At 33.8% G+C, this 17,322-nt stretch overlaps 1 protein-coding gene and 1 non-coding gene across 4 annotated transcripts; one reads left to right on the top strand and one right to left on the bottom strand.

Annotated features, from left to right (window-relative positions):
* Window positions 1–7,873: 7,873 nt before the first annotated feature.
* TRNAR-ACG (transfer RNA arginine (anticodon ACG)) lies at window positions 7,874–7,946 on the bottom strand. Its single transcript has one exon. It is a non-coding gene; the product is annotated as a tRNA-Arg (tRNA).
* Window positions 7,947–7,964: 18 nt separating this feature from the next.
* LOC112784086 (uncharacterized) lies at window positions 7,965–16,726 on the top strand. 3 transcript variants are annotated; one of them, XM_025827201.3, is made up of 15 exons: window positions 7,965–8,195; window positions 12,627–12,780; window positions 12,899–13,010; window positions 13,114–13,254; window positions 13,501–13,605; window positions 13,856–13,939; window positions 14,023–14,138; window positions 14,277–14,378; window positions 14,482–14,595; window positions 14,703–14,759; window positions 14,826–14,892; window positions 15,002–15,055; window positions 15,212–15,286; window positions 15,376–15,411; window positions 16,359–16,726. In XM_025827201.3, exons 2-15 carry the CDS (start codon window positions 12,752–12,754, stop codon window positions 16,479–16,481), a joined length of 1,215 nt encoding a protein of 404 aa, XP_025682986.1. In that variant the 5' UTR covers window positions 7,965–8,195; window positions 12,627–12,751; the 3' UTR covers window positions 16,482–16,726. The 3 variants fall into 3 exon arrangements, with proteins under 3 accessions (XP_025682986.1, XP_025682984.1, XP_025682985.1); XM_025827199.3 differs by lacking the exon at window positions 7,965–8,195 and adding an exon at window positions 11,398–11,746; XM_025827200.3 differs by lacking the exon at window positions 7,965–8,195 and adding an exon at window positions 11,409–11,741.
* The last annotated feature ends 596 nt before the right edge of the window (window positions 16,727–17,322 follow it).

A 17,322-nucleotide genomic window follows, 5' to 3' on the forward strand; every position in this document is an offset into this window, starting at 1 on the left:
TGGTGTTTAACGCTCACTTGACTGCCTCTTTGGGCGTTTAACGCCCAGCCAGATACCTTGGCTGGCATTAAATGCCAGGAATACTTCTTTACTGGGCATTTTTCTGAATGCCCAGAATGCTGCCATTTCTGGCGTTAAACGCCCAAAATGCTGCCTGCATGGGCATTAAACGCCCATTTTGCTATCCTTACTGGCGTTTAAATGCCAGTAAGCCTGTCCTCCAGGGTGTGCTATTTTTGATGCTGTTTTTTATTCCACTTTAATTTTGCAGCTGTTTTTATGACTCCACATGATCATCAACCTAAAGAAAACATAAAATAACAATGGAAAATGAAATGAAAAGTAATTAACATAGATAAATAAGATTGGGTTGCCTCCCAATAAGCGCTTCTTTAATGTCAATAGCTTGACAGTGAGCTCTCAGAGAGCTTCACAGAGACTCAGAGCTTAATGGTGGCCTCCCAACACCAAACTTAGAAGTTGAGTGTGGGGGCTCTGTTTGACTCTGTATTGAGAGAAGCTTTTCATGCTTCCTCTCCATGGTTACAGAGGAAGATCCTTGAGCCTTAAACATAAGGTAGTCCTCATTCAGTTGCAGGACTAACTCTCCTCTGTCCACATCAATCACAGCCCTTGCTGTGGCTAGGAAGGGTCTTCCAAGGATGATGAATTTATCCTCATCCTTCCCAGTGTCTAGAATTATAAAGTCAGCAGGGATGTAAAGGCCTTTAACCTTCACTAAGACATCTTCTACAAGTCCATAAGCCTGTTTCATTGATTTATCTACCATCTCTAGTGAGATTCTTGCAGCTTGTACCTCAAAGATCCCTAGTTTCTCCATTACAGAGAGTGGCATGAGGTTTATACCTGACCCAGGTCACACAGAGCCTTCTCAAAGGTCATGGTGCCTATGGTACAAGGTATTAAGAATCTTCCGGGATCCGGTTTCTTTTGAGGTAATTTCTGCTGAACCAAGGTATTCAGTTCCTTAATGAGCAATGGAGGTTCATCCTCCCAAGTCTCATTACCAAATAACTTGGCATTCAGCTTCATGATTGCTCCTAGATACCGAGCAACTTGCTCTTCAACAATATCTTCATCCTCTTCAGAGGAAGAATACTCATCAGAACTCATGAATGGCAACAGTAAGTTCAGTGAAATCTCTATGGTCTCTGTATGAGCCCCAGATCCCTTTGGTTCCTCATTAGGGAACTCCTTAGTGGTCAGTGGACGTCCATTGAGGTCTTCCTCACTGGAAATCACTGCCTCTTCCTCCTCTATAGGTTCGGCCACTTTGGATATATTGATGGCCTTGCACCCTCTCTTTGGATTCTCTTCTGTATTGCTTGGGAGAGTACTAGAAGGGGTTTCAGTAACTCAAGTTGGAAGAGGAAGACTTCTCCCAATAATTCTCTTCTGTATTGCTTGGATGCGCTCGATTTTACTGAAGAGTTTGTTCTTCCTGGTAGTAAAATTGGTATGGATGACGATGCCATTCTAAAAAATATAGAGCAGTTGTTGAAGGGAGGAATTTGAACTACCACGTTCTGTACTTCTTTAATGAAGAAGGTGAAGGAAGCTCCCCCCCTAATTAGTGATCAGATGTTGAAAAGTTGGGAGAGCAGGTGAAGTCGGCTGAGTAGGGGTGTGTTCAGGCATTTTTCTTAGAGAAAAAAAATTGTGGTTAGAAATACCCGCCTCTTTCAAGAAAAGATAAATCTAAACAACGAATTTGAGGCACTGAAGGAGAGATACGAAAATTAGTTGATGGCTCAACTAAGGACTTGGACGAGGCTGTGGAGAACGTGAAGGCTCAAGTCCAAGTTCTTGCTCTTGATCTTGACCTTTCTATCGTCCATTCTAACAAGATGATTATCGACAGGCAGATTATTGAGATTCCTGGAGATGATGACGATGCCACAGTCTTTGAGAACTTAAAGGCACTGACTTTCGTGGCTGGGTCAAGCTCTTCTGTGGAGGTCGGGCTTTCTCCGGCTGAGTTAGGGGTTTTCGATGCTACCTTGGAGCCCAAGGTTGCAGAACCTGTAGTTGCAGCGCCAGAGTCCGGTCTTGAGGTCATCATGCCCAATCTAAAGTCGCCAGTAATCAAGCTACCACCGAGTATACTCCTTCCTCTTACTTTTCCTTTTCTAAAGTGGTATCCCCGGTTTGGGGGCTTTTGAACAATTAACTTTTGTAGTAGTTTGATGAACACTTTTTCCCTTTTTTGGGTTTCTACTTGATGTTGCCTTAATGTTGCTTTTGCTATTTTTCTGTCATTTAGTACTACATATGCTTTTTGTTTTCTTAGTGTAATATTTTGAGAAATCTAGTTGTTGATTGTAGCTTGTTTTATCCGAGTTGTTTGGAGATCTTCCCCTTCGTTTACATAATTTGTTCTAGGTACAAGTCATGTAGTTGTTTGTTGATTTGATTTCGTTTAACTTGCTATTTCTATTCAAGTTTGCAATTTGTTTTAAGTACAAATTGTTCAACTTAGTATATTTTCAGTCATCGTTAGCCGAGTAGTGTACTTGAGTACAACCTATTTTTATATGGGTCACCTATTTGGTACTGGGATTTGTACCAACTTGTTTTAGTACATGCTATTTCAAGAATGAGACTTGTAGTTATTGGGGTATGACCTTGTTTGCCTCGTTTGATGTGAGTAGTTTTAAGATTTTACGATTTGTTCTTCCTCAAACCGTTTTATTGAAGACATGACCGACTTGTTCCATTCGATCAACACAACTTGTTTAAATCAAGTTGCACTTCTTCTTACTTTACGAGTTGTTTTGATACAAATCAGTTAGAGCATATGGTTTTTTTTTTTTTTACTTGACTCATGAGTTCGAGTTGTTTTTAATTATCAAGTTGTATCATAACTATTGGTCACCAAATCAAACCTTATCACTTTATCCGAGCGACTATTTCAAGGTTGGCTCATGATTTTCGCAGTTTGTCGAGCATAAATTGGCGCCATCTCTTTAAAAAAATGTAGAAAACGTAGAATTTGATAAAATATGCACTTTTATTGATATTAGTGAATGGGTTAGATCTTTGATATTTTATACTAAGAGTACACCAGGGAGTAAGATGTGCTTTCTAGCTGTAGTATCTTTTTATATTGGAAGCATGTCATCACCTAGGCAGCTCGTTGCCCCTTAAGTCGAATACCTTGTAGCCTTTTCCTAGGACCTCGATAATATTGTAGGGCCCTTTCCAGTTTGGTGCTAGCTTTCCTTCGTCTGACTTCTGTACCCCAATATCACTTCTGATCAAAACGAGATAGTTTGGCGAAGTTCCTTCTGATAACCTTCTTGTTGTACCTTTGTAGTCATCCTTTATTTCAGAGCTTCTTCCCATACCCGGACTCTTTCTCAAACTTCTAGTAGGACGTCGAGTTCTTCTTTCTGTGCCTAGATATTTCTGACTTTGTCGTAAAATCTCACTCTTGGACTTTATTCATTTACTTTGACGGGAATCATAGCTTCCATAGTATATGCAAGTCGGATTAGAGACTCTCCTGTTGTAGATTAAGGAGTCGTTCTATATGCCCAGAGCATTTGAGGAAGCTCTTCGAGCCATGCCCCCTTTGCTTCCTATAGCCTCTATTTTAACCCAGCCAATATGATTTTGTTGGTAGCTTCTGCTTGTTTGTTAGCTTGGGGATGTTTAATTGAGGTGAACTGATACTTGATTTTCAGACTAGCTACCAAGCTTCTAAATGTTGAATCAGTAAATTGGGTGCCATTATCAGTAGTAATGGAAAATGGCACTCCAAATCTTGCCATAATATTCTTGTACAAGAATTTTTGACTTTTTTGAGTTGTGATAGAGGCCAGTGATTTTGTTTCAATCTACTTGGTAAAGTAGTCAACCCCTACTATGAGGTATTTCACTTATATGGGCGCTTGAGAAAATAGATCGAGCAGATCTAAATCCCATTTTGCAAAAGTTCATGGTGAGGTAACATTAATGATCTCTTCTAAAGGTGCTAATGAAAATTTACATGTTGTTGACAAGGCAGACATCTCTTTACGAAGTTGACTGCGTCTTTCTACAAGGTTGGCTAATAGAAACCAGGTCGTAACACCTTTTTGGCTAGTGATCTTAATCCCAGATGGTTTTCACAGATGCTACCATGGATTTCATCTAGGACTTCTTCAATCTTGGAGGTCAGGACACACCTTAGCAGAGGTATGGAGATCCTTCTTTTGTAGATTATGTTTCGAACTAGAGTGTAGTTCTAAGCTTCTTTGATTAATCTTTTGGCTTCTCTTTCATCCTAAGGAAGGATGTCGAACTTGAGATACTCTATGATGGGAGTCATCTATCCCAAATTCATATTTGAGATTGTTAAGACGTCCGACTTGTCAACTTCCTTTGATACTGAGGGTGACTGTAGTGTTTCTTGGATCTGGCTCTTATTATTACCTCCTGACGTTACACTGGCTAGCTTAATTAGGGAGGATGTCAACTCAGCCGTTCTATTCTCGGGTTATATGCCTAACCTCTGCTTCTTGAAACTTGACTAGCTGAGCTAAGGTTTTTTCTATGTATCTCTTCATGTTGAGATTTTTAACTTGGTAATCACCATTTACCTAGGAGGTGATTACTTGAGAATCACTGAATATGATTACCTTCAATGCGTCAACCTCGTCAGCCATTCGGAGACCAGCCAATGCGACTTCGTATTCAACTTGGTTATTGGAAGTAGGGAAATTAAATTTTAGAGAGAGCTCTAACCGAGTTCCCCCATCATATTCCACTAAAAAGTCAGCCAACTACTATGACTTTATGGCTGTCTGAGGTTCATACTTCAAGTCGAACTCGGACAACTCTACAGCCCACTGTAGCATTTGTCCTATAATGTCCGTCTTCTGTAGGATATGCTTCATGGGTTGGTTAGTGCGAACTTTGATGGTGGGGCTTGAAAGTAGGGTCGCAGTCTTCAAGAGGCAACTACTAAGGCATATGCCATGTTTTCAATCTTCTAGTCTTTGAGCTCGGCTCCTTATAGCACTTTGCTAGTGAAGTAAACAGGCTTTTCACTGGCTTCAACTTCTCGAACTAATGCAGAGGGCACTGCTTTATTAGCCTAAGCTCTTGATCTCCCTTTATAATGGTTATTCCTTCATGAGGGAAAACTTTCATGCATAGGTGGAGAATGGATAACACCACAGTAAGTCGGTTCAGGGTTGTCCGACCTATCAAAGCAATGTAAGCTAACGCGACATCTACTTCAATGTAATACATGCTCATCGTTCTGGTCTTGGGATTTTTGCCAAAGGTTGTATAGAGTGTAATAAACCCTACAGGACGGATAGAAAGATCGCCTAGTCCAAAGAGAGCTCCCGGATATGCTTTTAGATCATTTTCTTCCAGACCGAGGTTATCGAAGGTTGACTTAAAAAGGATGTTCGCGGAGTTTCCTTGGCCAACCAACGTTCTGTGTAGTTTGGCATTGGAGATAATTATGGTTATTGCTACTGGATCATCATGACCAGGGACGATGCCTTTGCCATCTTCTTTTGTGATATTGATGGTGTGCAACTCGGGTGCTTCTTCTGTGTCACCGACCTAGTAGACTTTCTTCAAGTGTCTTTTTCGGGAGGATTTAGTGATTTCTCCTCTTGCGAATCCTCCATCTATGATATAGATGTGCCTTTCAGGTGTCCTTGGAGCTCACTCCCTCTTTTTCCTGTCAGGCTCTTCTCTTTTTCTTTTGTAAGTGTTGTCTGAGTTCTTAGTAAGATATCTATCTAATCGTCTTTCTCTAACCAACTTTTTTATCATATGTTCCAAGTTGTAGTAATCATTAGTAGCATGGCCATAAAATCTTGTGGTATTTACAATATTGTGATTGATTTTCTCCTTTCTTGTGTTTGATTTGTCTTGGAGGAGGTATTTACTATATGCATATACTGTTGTGTGGTTTGTTGGACTGTAAATATAATTTTAAAAAATTAAGCACCAAAGTCTTGGTTAACTCTTAGTACTGACTTTTATATATATATATATGGAAAAGTTTTTTTTTGTTTTTTTGGTATTTTATATATGGACAAGTTTTAATTGTTAATAACATTGCTAATACCTATTTGGCGATTCCAAGAGCAATAATTCATGGATATTTTGGAGAAATATTTTTTGAAGGAATGAGATATATTAGTAACATTTATATATAAAAAATCGAGATTAGGTGATATAACCCAAGGTCTTCCAAAAGTGGAATAGATATTAGAAGTTTGTTTGATTGATTCAATATCGATTAATCTAGGGAAGAGAGTTGACGCTTGGAACGAACATATAACCAATATTCTCGGTATTCCTTGGGGATTCTTTATTTGTACTGAGCTACCTATTGTCTAAAGTCGAATTTCTTTGGTTAATGAAATCCAAAGGGTTTGTGGATCCCAATGAGTGGATATACATAATAGACATATTGAGATTATCGTATGTTAAATAAAATCAAAAGTATTGGTTTAAGAAAATGGAATGTCTAATTTGTTTTCACCCAACGAGTTAATTGGATTGTTTTGAGCTGAACGAGTGGGATATGCCTTAGAAGAAGTAATTTGTTACCGAACTCTATTATTGGGAATAACAAAAACATCTTTAAATACCCAAAGTTTCATATTCGAAGCGAGTTTCAAGAAACTACTAGAGTTTTAGCAAAAGCTATTCTCCGAGGTCATATCGATTGGTTGAAAGGTCTAAAAGAGAACTTTATTTTTGGGGGGTGGGAGGGGGGGAGATGGGGATGATACCCATTGGTACCGAATTCAAAAGGATAACATAGACTTCAAAGCAAAGACAACTTATTAAGATTGTTCTAGAAAAAAAGAATTTGCTCATATATATATATATATATAGGTTAAATACGATTTTGATCCCTAAGATTTAAGCCAAAATTTTATTCGCCCCTAACCATTTTTTGCATTCAAATTCGTCCCTAAGATTCAACTTGATTTTAAAATCGTCGGACCAAAATAACATTCTCTAACAACTCTTGTCCAACAACCTTATTCACTAAAATATTCAGTTTCTCTTATTCTTTTTCTTTTTCTTCATCCAAAATTTATGTTTTTGCTTCTACAGATACTAAAATAAATTTAAATAAAATTATCATTAAAAAAAATAAAGCATCATCAGTGACAAGGATTTTCACAATATCAACAACAACAATGAAAGTTTTAAAACAGAAGCAGAAGGAACAAACAAGAAATACTAACAGCAGCAACAAGACACATCAACAAGGCAACAAAAAAATGTAATAAACAAGAAATAGAAGCAAAAATGAGTACCAAAGAATCAACAAAATTAAAAAAATAAATAGAATTGGAATCCTAATTTAAAAGTGAAATAAAGTAGAAGTAAAACGAGTAGAAGCAGATCTATACTAAAGAAGCACAAGCAGAAAGAAGAAACTGCAAAGTAATGATGATGCGAGCGATGAGTGGTGAGTAGCGTGGAACAGCGGCGAGCGAGCGAGGAACAGCGTAGCAAAGCTAGCTGGGAAACAACAAACTGGAGGAGCCACCTACGCGATTCTGACTCCGCCGTCTGATCTGCTTGTCTCAACGCTATCTCCACTACGCTTGGTCATGGACATGCTGGCATAGGAGCAGAAATGGCGACAGTATCACGCGACATCTCCCTTGCTGGCGTCGTCATCACCTTCGTCTTCCTCGTGCTTCTCTCTTTTTTGTTGGTATTTTTTTTTAATTTTATAATTTTTTATTAGGAGTAATTTGATACAAAATTTTAAAATTTAAGTAAAAAAAAATGATTTTAAAACTAAATTAAACCTTAAAAAACAAATTCGAATGAAAAAAAAATCAGCCTATAAACTAATAAAAAATCCTAAAGACGACTCCACTGGGGATCGAACCCAGAATCTCTGGTTCCGTAGACCAGCGCCTTATCCATTGGGCCATGGAGTCTTTGTATTATTTGAACGTGAGACATAATTATGTAACTCTGAATATTTGTTCGCTCACACGCTTACACAGGATCAATCGAAATAACCTACCCAGAAATACCCACCCCTCTCTCTCTCCGAAACGACGGCGTAGAACACAAACGCCGATTGTCACTTCCCTTCCTCTTCGAACCGGTCAAGCCAGTTTCCATCGTCGTCAAGCTAGTCGCCGTCCAGCCTCTGTCTTCGAGGTCCCCCTCTCTCGTCGCCGGTAAACACTGCTGCTTCAATTTATGTTGTTGCTGATTTTCTAAAATAATGCTTGATGGTTGATTTGAATGATTGTTGTTAATTTTTTGCCGAGTGAATTTGTCGGAGTTAATTTTGCTGATGGAATTCTGAGTTGGAGTTGATGGTTTGAATAGTTGTTAATTTATTAATTTTGTGTATTTATGGTAAAGGCATTCTCAAATGGTTTTTGTTAATTTTGCCCACCATATGATTTCCTATACTTTCTCAAATTGTAAAGGTTATCGGTGGCCCTCTGGCTTGTGGGTGTGTATGATAGTATCAATGGCAGTTTTTTCCAACCCAACTTTCATTTAGGTGCCTTTATAATTTCATTCTATTGTTATTTGACACAAATATTTCTCATCAATTTTTTATTCTAACTTTGTCTTACTTTAATTTTAAAAATAAGAACATCTGATTAAAGAATACGATTTTTTAATATGAAAAAGATTATCAATTATTTTATCAATCATCAATTATTTGTTATTGAATCATCTTTTATTCTATTTACTAATATATAAAAGGTATATATGTTAACATAACAGAGAAAATAAGGAAACATAATTAATAAAAAGTACATAAAATTTAATGTTTAAATTTATTAGGTACATGATGAAATAAAATAAAATAAAAAACACTTATAAATGCAAAAAATCATATCGTTTAAATAGAACAGAGAACTGCTCAAAGTTTACCCCGTCAATTGCGTCTATAATTTTTATTCTTATATATATGAAAAGAAAAAAAATGTTATTAGAAGATTAGTATAATTTATTATTTTTTATTAATATTTAATTATGAATATTTAAAAATATATAATAAAAACATATTATTAAATTATTAAATAAAATAAATTAAATTGATGATTAAAAATATTAGTTAAAAATAATAAATTATGTTGGTAGTTAAACTGTAATGTATAAGTATAGGATGGTCCTGTTGACAATAAATATATAAATAAAATAAAATAAAATAATTAATAAGAATGGTCCTATTTCATTATGTATTTGTACATGGTCATATCTCATATGTGTCGTTTGCGTTGGTTCGATGGCTTTAAATCCTTTGTTTGTGGGCCTTCTCTTTCAACTACACAATAGAAAAAGAATGGATTAATCATCTAAGAAACTTGTAATTTAATGAACTGTAAACTCGTCTAAGCACACAGAATGGAATGAATATGCTATAATGCTATATTGCTATGTCCAAATTTGAATGAATTGGTCAATTAGATTGAATTCTCTCGCTTTCAAAATGGATGACATTTTGGATATGGATAAAATTCAATATATTTTTTTTTTTGGTTAAAAACTTGTAAATTGAATGAAAAGTCCAAAAATATATCTTATTCAAATTTGAAATTGCAACCGAGTTAGTGTAACTCCTTTAACGTAAATAATACTTGCGAAAGCGACATGCCATAACAAATAATAATAAATAAAATATAAAAATTCATATACAATTATTTTCATATGAATTAATGAAAAGTACATAAAATCTAATGTTTAAATTTATTAGATATATGACAAAATAAAATAAAATAAAATAAAAAATACTTATAAACATAATTGTCAAATTTGGTTTAACTAAAAATTCGGTCACTCAATCATTTGGTTGAGACGAATCTCCTTCAAACCGTTTAAACATCAAACCCAGTAAAATTTGGTTTGACCTGTGTAGTCTTTATTAAAATTAGTGATTCGATCGGTTTAAATAATCTAAACCTGTTTAGTAATACTTATAAAAGTGACATGGCATAAAAAATAATAATAAATAAAATATAAAATTTTTTATACAATTTTTTATATAAATTAATTATTATCTAATAAGTTTTAATTGTCAATTTTATATGAAGTCAATTATATATTAGTCTTTACCTAATAAAATTTACTTTGGGTATAATTTTTATATATACTATTATAAAAAAATAGTTAAAATATGTATAATAAGAAAGATAAATAAATAATTGTTAAATGATAAGAAGTAAAAAATTTTATATTCTACAAAAGATGATAAAATTTCTTAGTTTTAACCTATTGTGATTGTCAAACATTTTATATCATCATAAAAAAAATGTTTTATAAACTAAAAATAACAAATCTTAAATACAAAATATTCCTCTAACAACCAAAATTGAAAAAAAAAAAAAATCTCTAACCATTCTTTCATTATTTTATGAAATTATATAATTTGCAGGTAGAATGTCAATCACTAGTAACCATCTTGCATGTTAACGTGGCCACAATAATCATTTTTTCTCTATAAAATAAAAAATATTGCAAAAATTTATGTTTAATTTTGATATATTAATTGTTTAAAGAATTTTATACAATTATTTAATTAAGTTTATGAATCTAAATTATTTTTTAAATAATAAATTTTAAAATTAATTATTTTTATTAATATAACAATACACAATTAATTTTTTATATAAATTTTTTAGTACAAAACTATTTTATAATAATAATAATAATAATAATAATAATAATAATAATAATAATAGGGTTTTTTTTTGTCTAACACCAGGGAATGTTGGTAAGGAAAAGGAAGATTGGCATTATAGGAAATGTTGAAATTAATGCTTTAATACCATTTGTAAGCTATATATGCAATCTAGTAAATAGTAATAGTAATTATTAATTCATTTAAATTAGTTGAGTGGTCAACTTACCCATCTAATTAAATAAGTATTGGAATTCGAATTCTACAGGATGTATGTATGAAAAAAAAATAATAGTAATTATTACTTAAAAACCGTTACTACATTATTACCTAAGGAATTTCATATACGATTGTTGGCGTCCAACTTTCAACTTATCAAAATTAGTTTTAAGAAACAGTGATGGAATACATGAAATCGAAATTACTCTCTCCCAATACAAAACTCTAAATTACATATAATTAGTTGAATTAGTTGAATAGTCACCTAAATTTATCCTACCTTAATGGCTTAATCGCTTCCTAAACAGAAAATTAACCAAAACACCACCCTGTAATGATAGTGAAAAAAGAAAAGAAAAACAACTTAACACTTCCTAAAATTGTGGTATTTAGTTAATAAATATAATTTAATAGCAAAATTTTTATATACACTTAGCATTTTTAATATAAATGACTCGCTAAAAATTGTTACAGATACATTCATTATATAAAAATTAAATTTTTATTTAAATTCAAAACCTGAAAATACAGTGGCCGACTTTTCATTTATTTTTATTTTGAAATGAAACAGTAGCAGAATTGAAAAAAAAAACAAAAAAAAAGGGAGCGTTTTAAAATTAAGAACTTAAACCTCTGAATTAGGAAGGAAGGAGAAGGACTCTCTGGTTTGTGCCAAAAACCCAAGCCTCAAGGGGAAGATCCCATTGGTCTTTTCATTTTCCTCTTTTTCTCGTCAAATTCCTCTCCTTCTTCTTCTTCTTCTTCTTCAACTCGGTTGTGTTGTGCTTCTTCACAAAAAAAAGAAAAAAGAAAAAAATCTCCCAGTTATTTTTTGCCAGATCTTCGTGTTGCTTTGGTATTCCTGGTAAGGTAGGTTGTTTTTTTATTTATTTTTATTTTCAATTAATATAGTTTTTGGTTTTGTGTTGTTTTTGCTGCTTCGGAATGGAGAAGCCTAAAATGGGAACAGGAGAATTCGATTGTAACTCATTTATTTTTGTTCCCATTTTTCTAGTTTTGAAATAATTTAAAGGGGGTAACATTAACGGAGAGCTTCAAGTTTATGGTTAAAAAGTTGCTGCAACATCTATTAAGTTGTAGCCAATCTCTTTAGGTTAGTAAGATTGAAGTTAATCTAGAGGGATTAATGGTTAATGCAGAAAATATGTTGTATGATGGAGAATTGTGTGTTTTAGATTAACTTGGTAAGTATTTAATCAATTTAAGGAATGATGAATTATTTAGCTTGCAAAATTGAATTTTTTTTTTCTTATTTGAATATTTTTATGTGGTAGTTCTGTATTAGGTAAGAACTATCAAAGTCTACCACATGGTTTTGTAGTTGTGGAGCTACTAAGTTGGGGTTATTGAATGAATTTCATGCTTTTGGTTCATTTATTTCGTTGCACATCAGCAGTTGCTGCATGCTAAATTTGGTTCTCTACTTCTTTTACTACTGCCTTTTGTAATTTTCATTTGGTGTGATGGAAAACTAAACTTACATTCTGAATGTTGCTATGTCGTTTTGGTTGTGGAACAGCTTCATAAATAGAAGTAAACAAACTAATATGACTTGTGAATCTTGCTAGTATGTTGGGGGGTTCGAGATGATATTTGGGAATTATGTGTTCCGAGCAATATTTAACCATTTTCTCTTCTGAAATAGTTATTCCTTTTATTCATTTGAAATTCGAATAATTATCTGGTTACGTTTATTAATGCCTGCATTATTTATTCTTTGTGCCTTCAGGAGGGTTTGTATTCTGTTCTGTAAATAAGCATCTGTACACGGATGATTGTGCCAATTGCTAGTTGGTGAGGAATAGTTCCTGCATATAGTTTTATAAGCATACAGTTTGATAAGTGTTGATATAAATGGGGTCTGTTGCTCGAAGGTGCGGCAGGTATGATAATTGGATTTGGATATGATTTTGTTATTCTGTTTTCTAGGTGAAATTTTAGTATATTCCAGCCCAATTCCAGTAACACCTTCAAGTGATGTTTCCATTTCATTGGCTGCAGTTTTGCTTGTAGAAAACCAAGTGAAATTATGAGGCTTGTTGTGACAACTTTTATCGGTTTAGTTTTCGGCTTTTTTATAGGAGTATCATTTCCGACCTTGTCATTAACAAAGGTACAGACTGAGTATGGTGCAGCCTTTGCTGGGGAAACTTTCCGGCAATGGTTTTTATTTTATTGAACTTAATGGAGTGCTCACATTGCTCAATGATTTGCAGTTGAATCTCCCATCTGGCTTGCTTCCGTCCATTGATCTCGCTTACCTTGAAGGCAAATATACCAATCGCTGGTCTTTAATGAAGAATAATAACAATACTAAAAGTACCTCACCACTGAAGCAACTTAAACATGAAGCCAAGGTATATTTTATGCATTGCCATCCTTATTAAATATTATAGACATTTTTAGTTGCTGGTTTTACAGGGAACAGATATAGTTAATCATTCTATCTCACCATAGGCAATTTGCGCATCCTATTTCATTTGATGCACTATTGGTATAAGGCTTTCAAAAATGATTTTGTTTAGTGTCATATTGGGGAAATGGCTTCTTAGAGTCTGCATGTTGATCGGTCATGCGCTCATCATCTTCTTGTTTCACTGTAGATTTGGGTTCCATCAAATCCAAGAGGTGCAGAAAGATTACCTCCTGCCATTGTTGAAGCAGAATCAGACTATTATTTGCGTAGACTATGGGGCAAGCCTAGTGAGGTATGTATACTACTAATAGTTAATGCGCTTAGCGCATAATCTTTAAACATTTCATATGCATGGAAATGAATAAGTTACATGCATAAATGCCCTATAAAGTGTTATACTATAGTTACTAAAATTAATTAAGTCTGATCGTTCTACTACTTATACTGAAGAAACTTGCTGTGTGCAAAAAGTTGATTTTGGGAAGAATAGTGACAGAGAAATATCAACTGGACATGGTATTTAATTAAGTTGACATTTGCAGGATATAACATTCAAACCAAAGTACCTTGTAACCTTCACCGTAGGTGCTGGGCAGAAAAGGAATATTGACGCAGCTGTGAAGAAGGTATCTTGTGGTCTCCTTCTATTTGGTTTCATATGTTTGTCTTAGTTTCTTTAGCTAACGTGTTTGCATGAACCCTAAAACAGTTTTCAGGGAACTTCACCATCCTTCTATTTCATTATGATGGCCGGACAACTGAATGGGACGAGTTTGAATGGTCAAAGCGTGCTATTCATGTGAGTGCTCGCAAACAGACCAAATGGTAAGAAGCTGGTTCCTTTACATACCTTCGGGTTTGGAATTTCAATATTCATTGCGACTTCTGAATTAATATTGTTTATTATTCCATATTCTCGTTTTTTGTTATCATATTCAACCATTTGAGTTTCTCCTCTCCTAGGTGGTATTCCAAGCGATTTTTGCATCCTGATATTGTAGCCCCATATGACTATATATTTATATGGGACGAGGACCTTGGGCTTGAACACTTCAACGCAGAGGAGTAAGTACCCGTCATAGATAGGATTTTTTTTTGTAATTTATTTTTAGAGTTGCTAGCTTTGTTTTCTTGAAATTTAATACGCCTCTCTCATTTTCAATTGCAGGTACTTAAGACTGGTGAAGAAGCATGGGTTAGAGATTTCACAGCCTGGTTTGGAACCTAATAAAGGTCTGACATGGCAGATGACGAAAAGAAGAGTTAGACAAGAAGTTCACAAGTAAGAATGTCGAAGTATTTCACAAGTTATATGTGATGCAATGCACCACTCTTTGAAAACATGCATCTTAATTCTTTTATTTGTTTATTTCCTTGGATTTTTATCAGAGTAACCCAGGAGAAAGAAGGATGGTGTTCTGACCCTCATCTGCCACCTTGTGCGGCGTAAGTAATTGCTGATTGTTATATTAAATCGGTGATCTAGCTGTATCTAATTTCATATGAATACAGGTTTGTTGAGATTATGGCTCCGGTGTTCTCGCGAGATGCATGGCGCTGTGTGTGGCATATGATTCAGGTTGAATGGTTAATCCTATTTGTTTCATACCATGTCCATTAACTAATTGGTTTAATGTTTCTCTTAGCACTTAATAAACATTGCAATTGTACCACTCGTTGCGTCGCAGAATGACTTGGTCCATGGGTGGGGGCTTGACTTTGCTCTTAGAAAATGTGTTGAGGTGAGTCCATCTTTGCAATTTCTCAAACTTTGATTTCTTTGGCTCTTTAGTTTTATGACATTGCCTTGGAAGAGCTCCAGGGTAAAAATGGGAGAAAAAAATGCAACCGCGACATACTATGATGATTTGATTTATTGTCTCATTCTTTTTATTCAGCCTGCGCATGAGAAGATTGGAGTTGTCGATGCTCAGTGGATTGTTCACCAAGGTGTTCCCTCGCTAGGGAATCAGGTAGTTCATTTGCCATGATTTACTTTCTAATTTTTTACTCATAATGACTCTAGCAGCGAAACACTCATGGATTTTCTCAATCTTGGTAGGGTGAAAAAGAACCTGGGAAAGCGCCATGGCAGGGGGTATGTGGCACATGTTTCATATTAATTGGTTTTTATTATTATTTAAGTTTTGTGCATTTGCTTCAAGTTTTAAAAAGAATTTAGGGTGCGTTTGGTTTATGTTTTCATTTTCTATTTTCATTTTCAGTATCTTCTGTTTTTGGATTTTGTGAAGAAAAAAGAAACAACAATAAACTTCTGTGTTCCGTTTTTACCTTTTGGTTTTTTTTTTCCCCACAAAATATTGAAAGCAGCGACTATTGAAAATAAAAATAGAAAATGAACACCCAAGTCAAATGCACCCTTATTTTTTGAAAATAGATTTTCTTGACAAGCTACTCTTCTAGTCTTCTAGTTTCATAAAGAGAAAGTATAGGGAGCCAATGACCTAAGCGTACAATGTGTACAATGAAGGTTTGAAATAAAATTTTCTAATTAGTATTTTATTTTTTATGTAAAATGAAATTTTGTTTCCTCTCAGAAGAAAAATAAGATGCACAACACATTATGTGCTTGTTTGGACGCCGTTAAGTTGATAAAAAAAAGATTTTTTTATTTTTTAGTGTATTTGGTAAATTTCTAGTAGTAAAAGTAAAAATACTAGAAAAATAAAAATAAAAAATATCTTTTTTAAAAGGTTACAATTTACATATTTTTTTAAAAATCTTTTCTTCGTAAAAAAAATATTTTCACATAATAAATAAACAAAAAAGTATTTTTGTATTGTTATATCCAAATATAATTGATAGATTATAGATAAAAATATTTTTTTGCATGAGATATTCAAACATAAAATTATTTTAATTTTTTTTTTTAAGATCTTTTAAAAAAAGATAACTCGAAAAAGATTTTTTTTAGAAATTCACCCAAACAAGGCGTGTATATCCTTGTTGATTGCTTGCTTCTTCCATGACCATATATGGCTTATGACTTTGATATATATTTGTTTCCAAATTTTTTGGTGCCAGGTGAGGGATAGGTGTCAAAAGGAGTGGCAAATGTTTCAGATTCGGATGGCCGATTCAGAAAAAGAGTATTACCAGTCTATGGGATATGATGTGTCTAACTACAGTGTTCCTATGTTTAGTTAGGGGTCACAACTCACAACTACCATAACTGCCTTGTACACAGCTATTACCACCCTTGTGCCTAGATTTATTCTTTTTTTTTTCCATGATATTTTTTTGGTACCCCCTTGTAATGTTAGTTACTTGCAACATCCGGGGTCCTAGCTAGGGACCTAACTGAAATTCAATGTATAATTCCAGTGATAAAATTGAATATATTTAGTGAACAAAATAAGAAATTTAGTACATGAAGTATACCTTGTGTAGAAGATATTACGAGTAGCACTAAGGTCATTCATTTTTCATTTTTTCTTGTACTTATTGTTAGTCACGGAGTAACGACTAACATTTTCTTATTACAATTGAAGGAAAATAAAAGTAATACAAGGATATAACAAAGTACAAGACATAATTGTTATTAGTAGTGTTAGTTGAATAAATCATTGTTTAATAATGTTCCTAACTATGTGCCCAAAAGAATCTAAAAGTTAGGATATACCGAAAAATCAGTTTTCTTTTATCTCTTGCATTCTTCTTCCACCCTTATGTTGCTATTACGTTTTCTTTTTTCTTTTTAATTTTTTTCTCTTCTTTTGCATAATAACACATTTCTTCTTTATGTTTTGTTATTAATGCAGATTTTTTTTGTGTTTTTCCTATTTTTTTTTTCAAAAGCTTCAGTGTTAATTTCACAAAGTTTGTGTTTCAAATTTAAAAAAAAAAAAATCCGTTTTGAGACTTCATTGGAATTTAGCTGTAGAAATAGTTGTTCATCGATCACTTTTTATATAGTTAGGTTCTTTAAACTTCTACTTTGGAGTTTGAACTTTTATGCAAATATATGAAAAGGGTTTTCAAAGTTTAA

This window comes from Arachis hypogaea, chromosome 20, assembly GCF_003086295.3.
Source record: "Arachis hypogaea cultivar Tifrunner chromosome 20, arahy.Tifrunner.gnm2.J5K5, whole genome shotgun sequence".
Taxonomy (NCBI): Eukaryota; Viridiplantae; Streptophyta; class Magnoliopsida; order Fabales; family Fabaceae; genus Arachis; species Arachis hypogaea.

What these genes read in the sequence shown, in the direction of transcription:
- LOC112784086 (XM_025827201.3), top strand. Translation starts at nt 12,752, where the DNA reads ATGGGGTCTGTTGCTCGAAGGTGCGGCAG. An exon ending in GTTGCTCGAAGGTGCGGCAG is followed by an intron (nt 12,781 to 12,898) that starts GTATGATAATTG and finishes CATTGGCTGCAG; the next exon opens with TTTTGCTTGTAGAAAACCAA. An exon ending in GAACACTTCAACGCAGAGGA is followed by an intron (nt 14,379 to 14,481) that starts GTAAGTACCCGT and finishes TTTCAATTGCAG; the next exon opens with GTACTTAAGACTGGTGAAGA.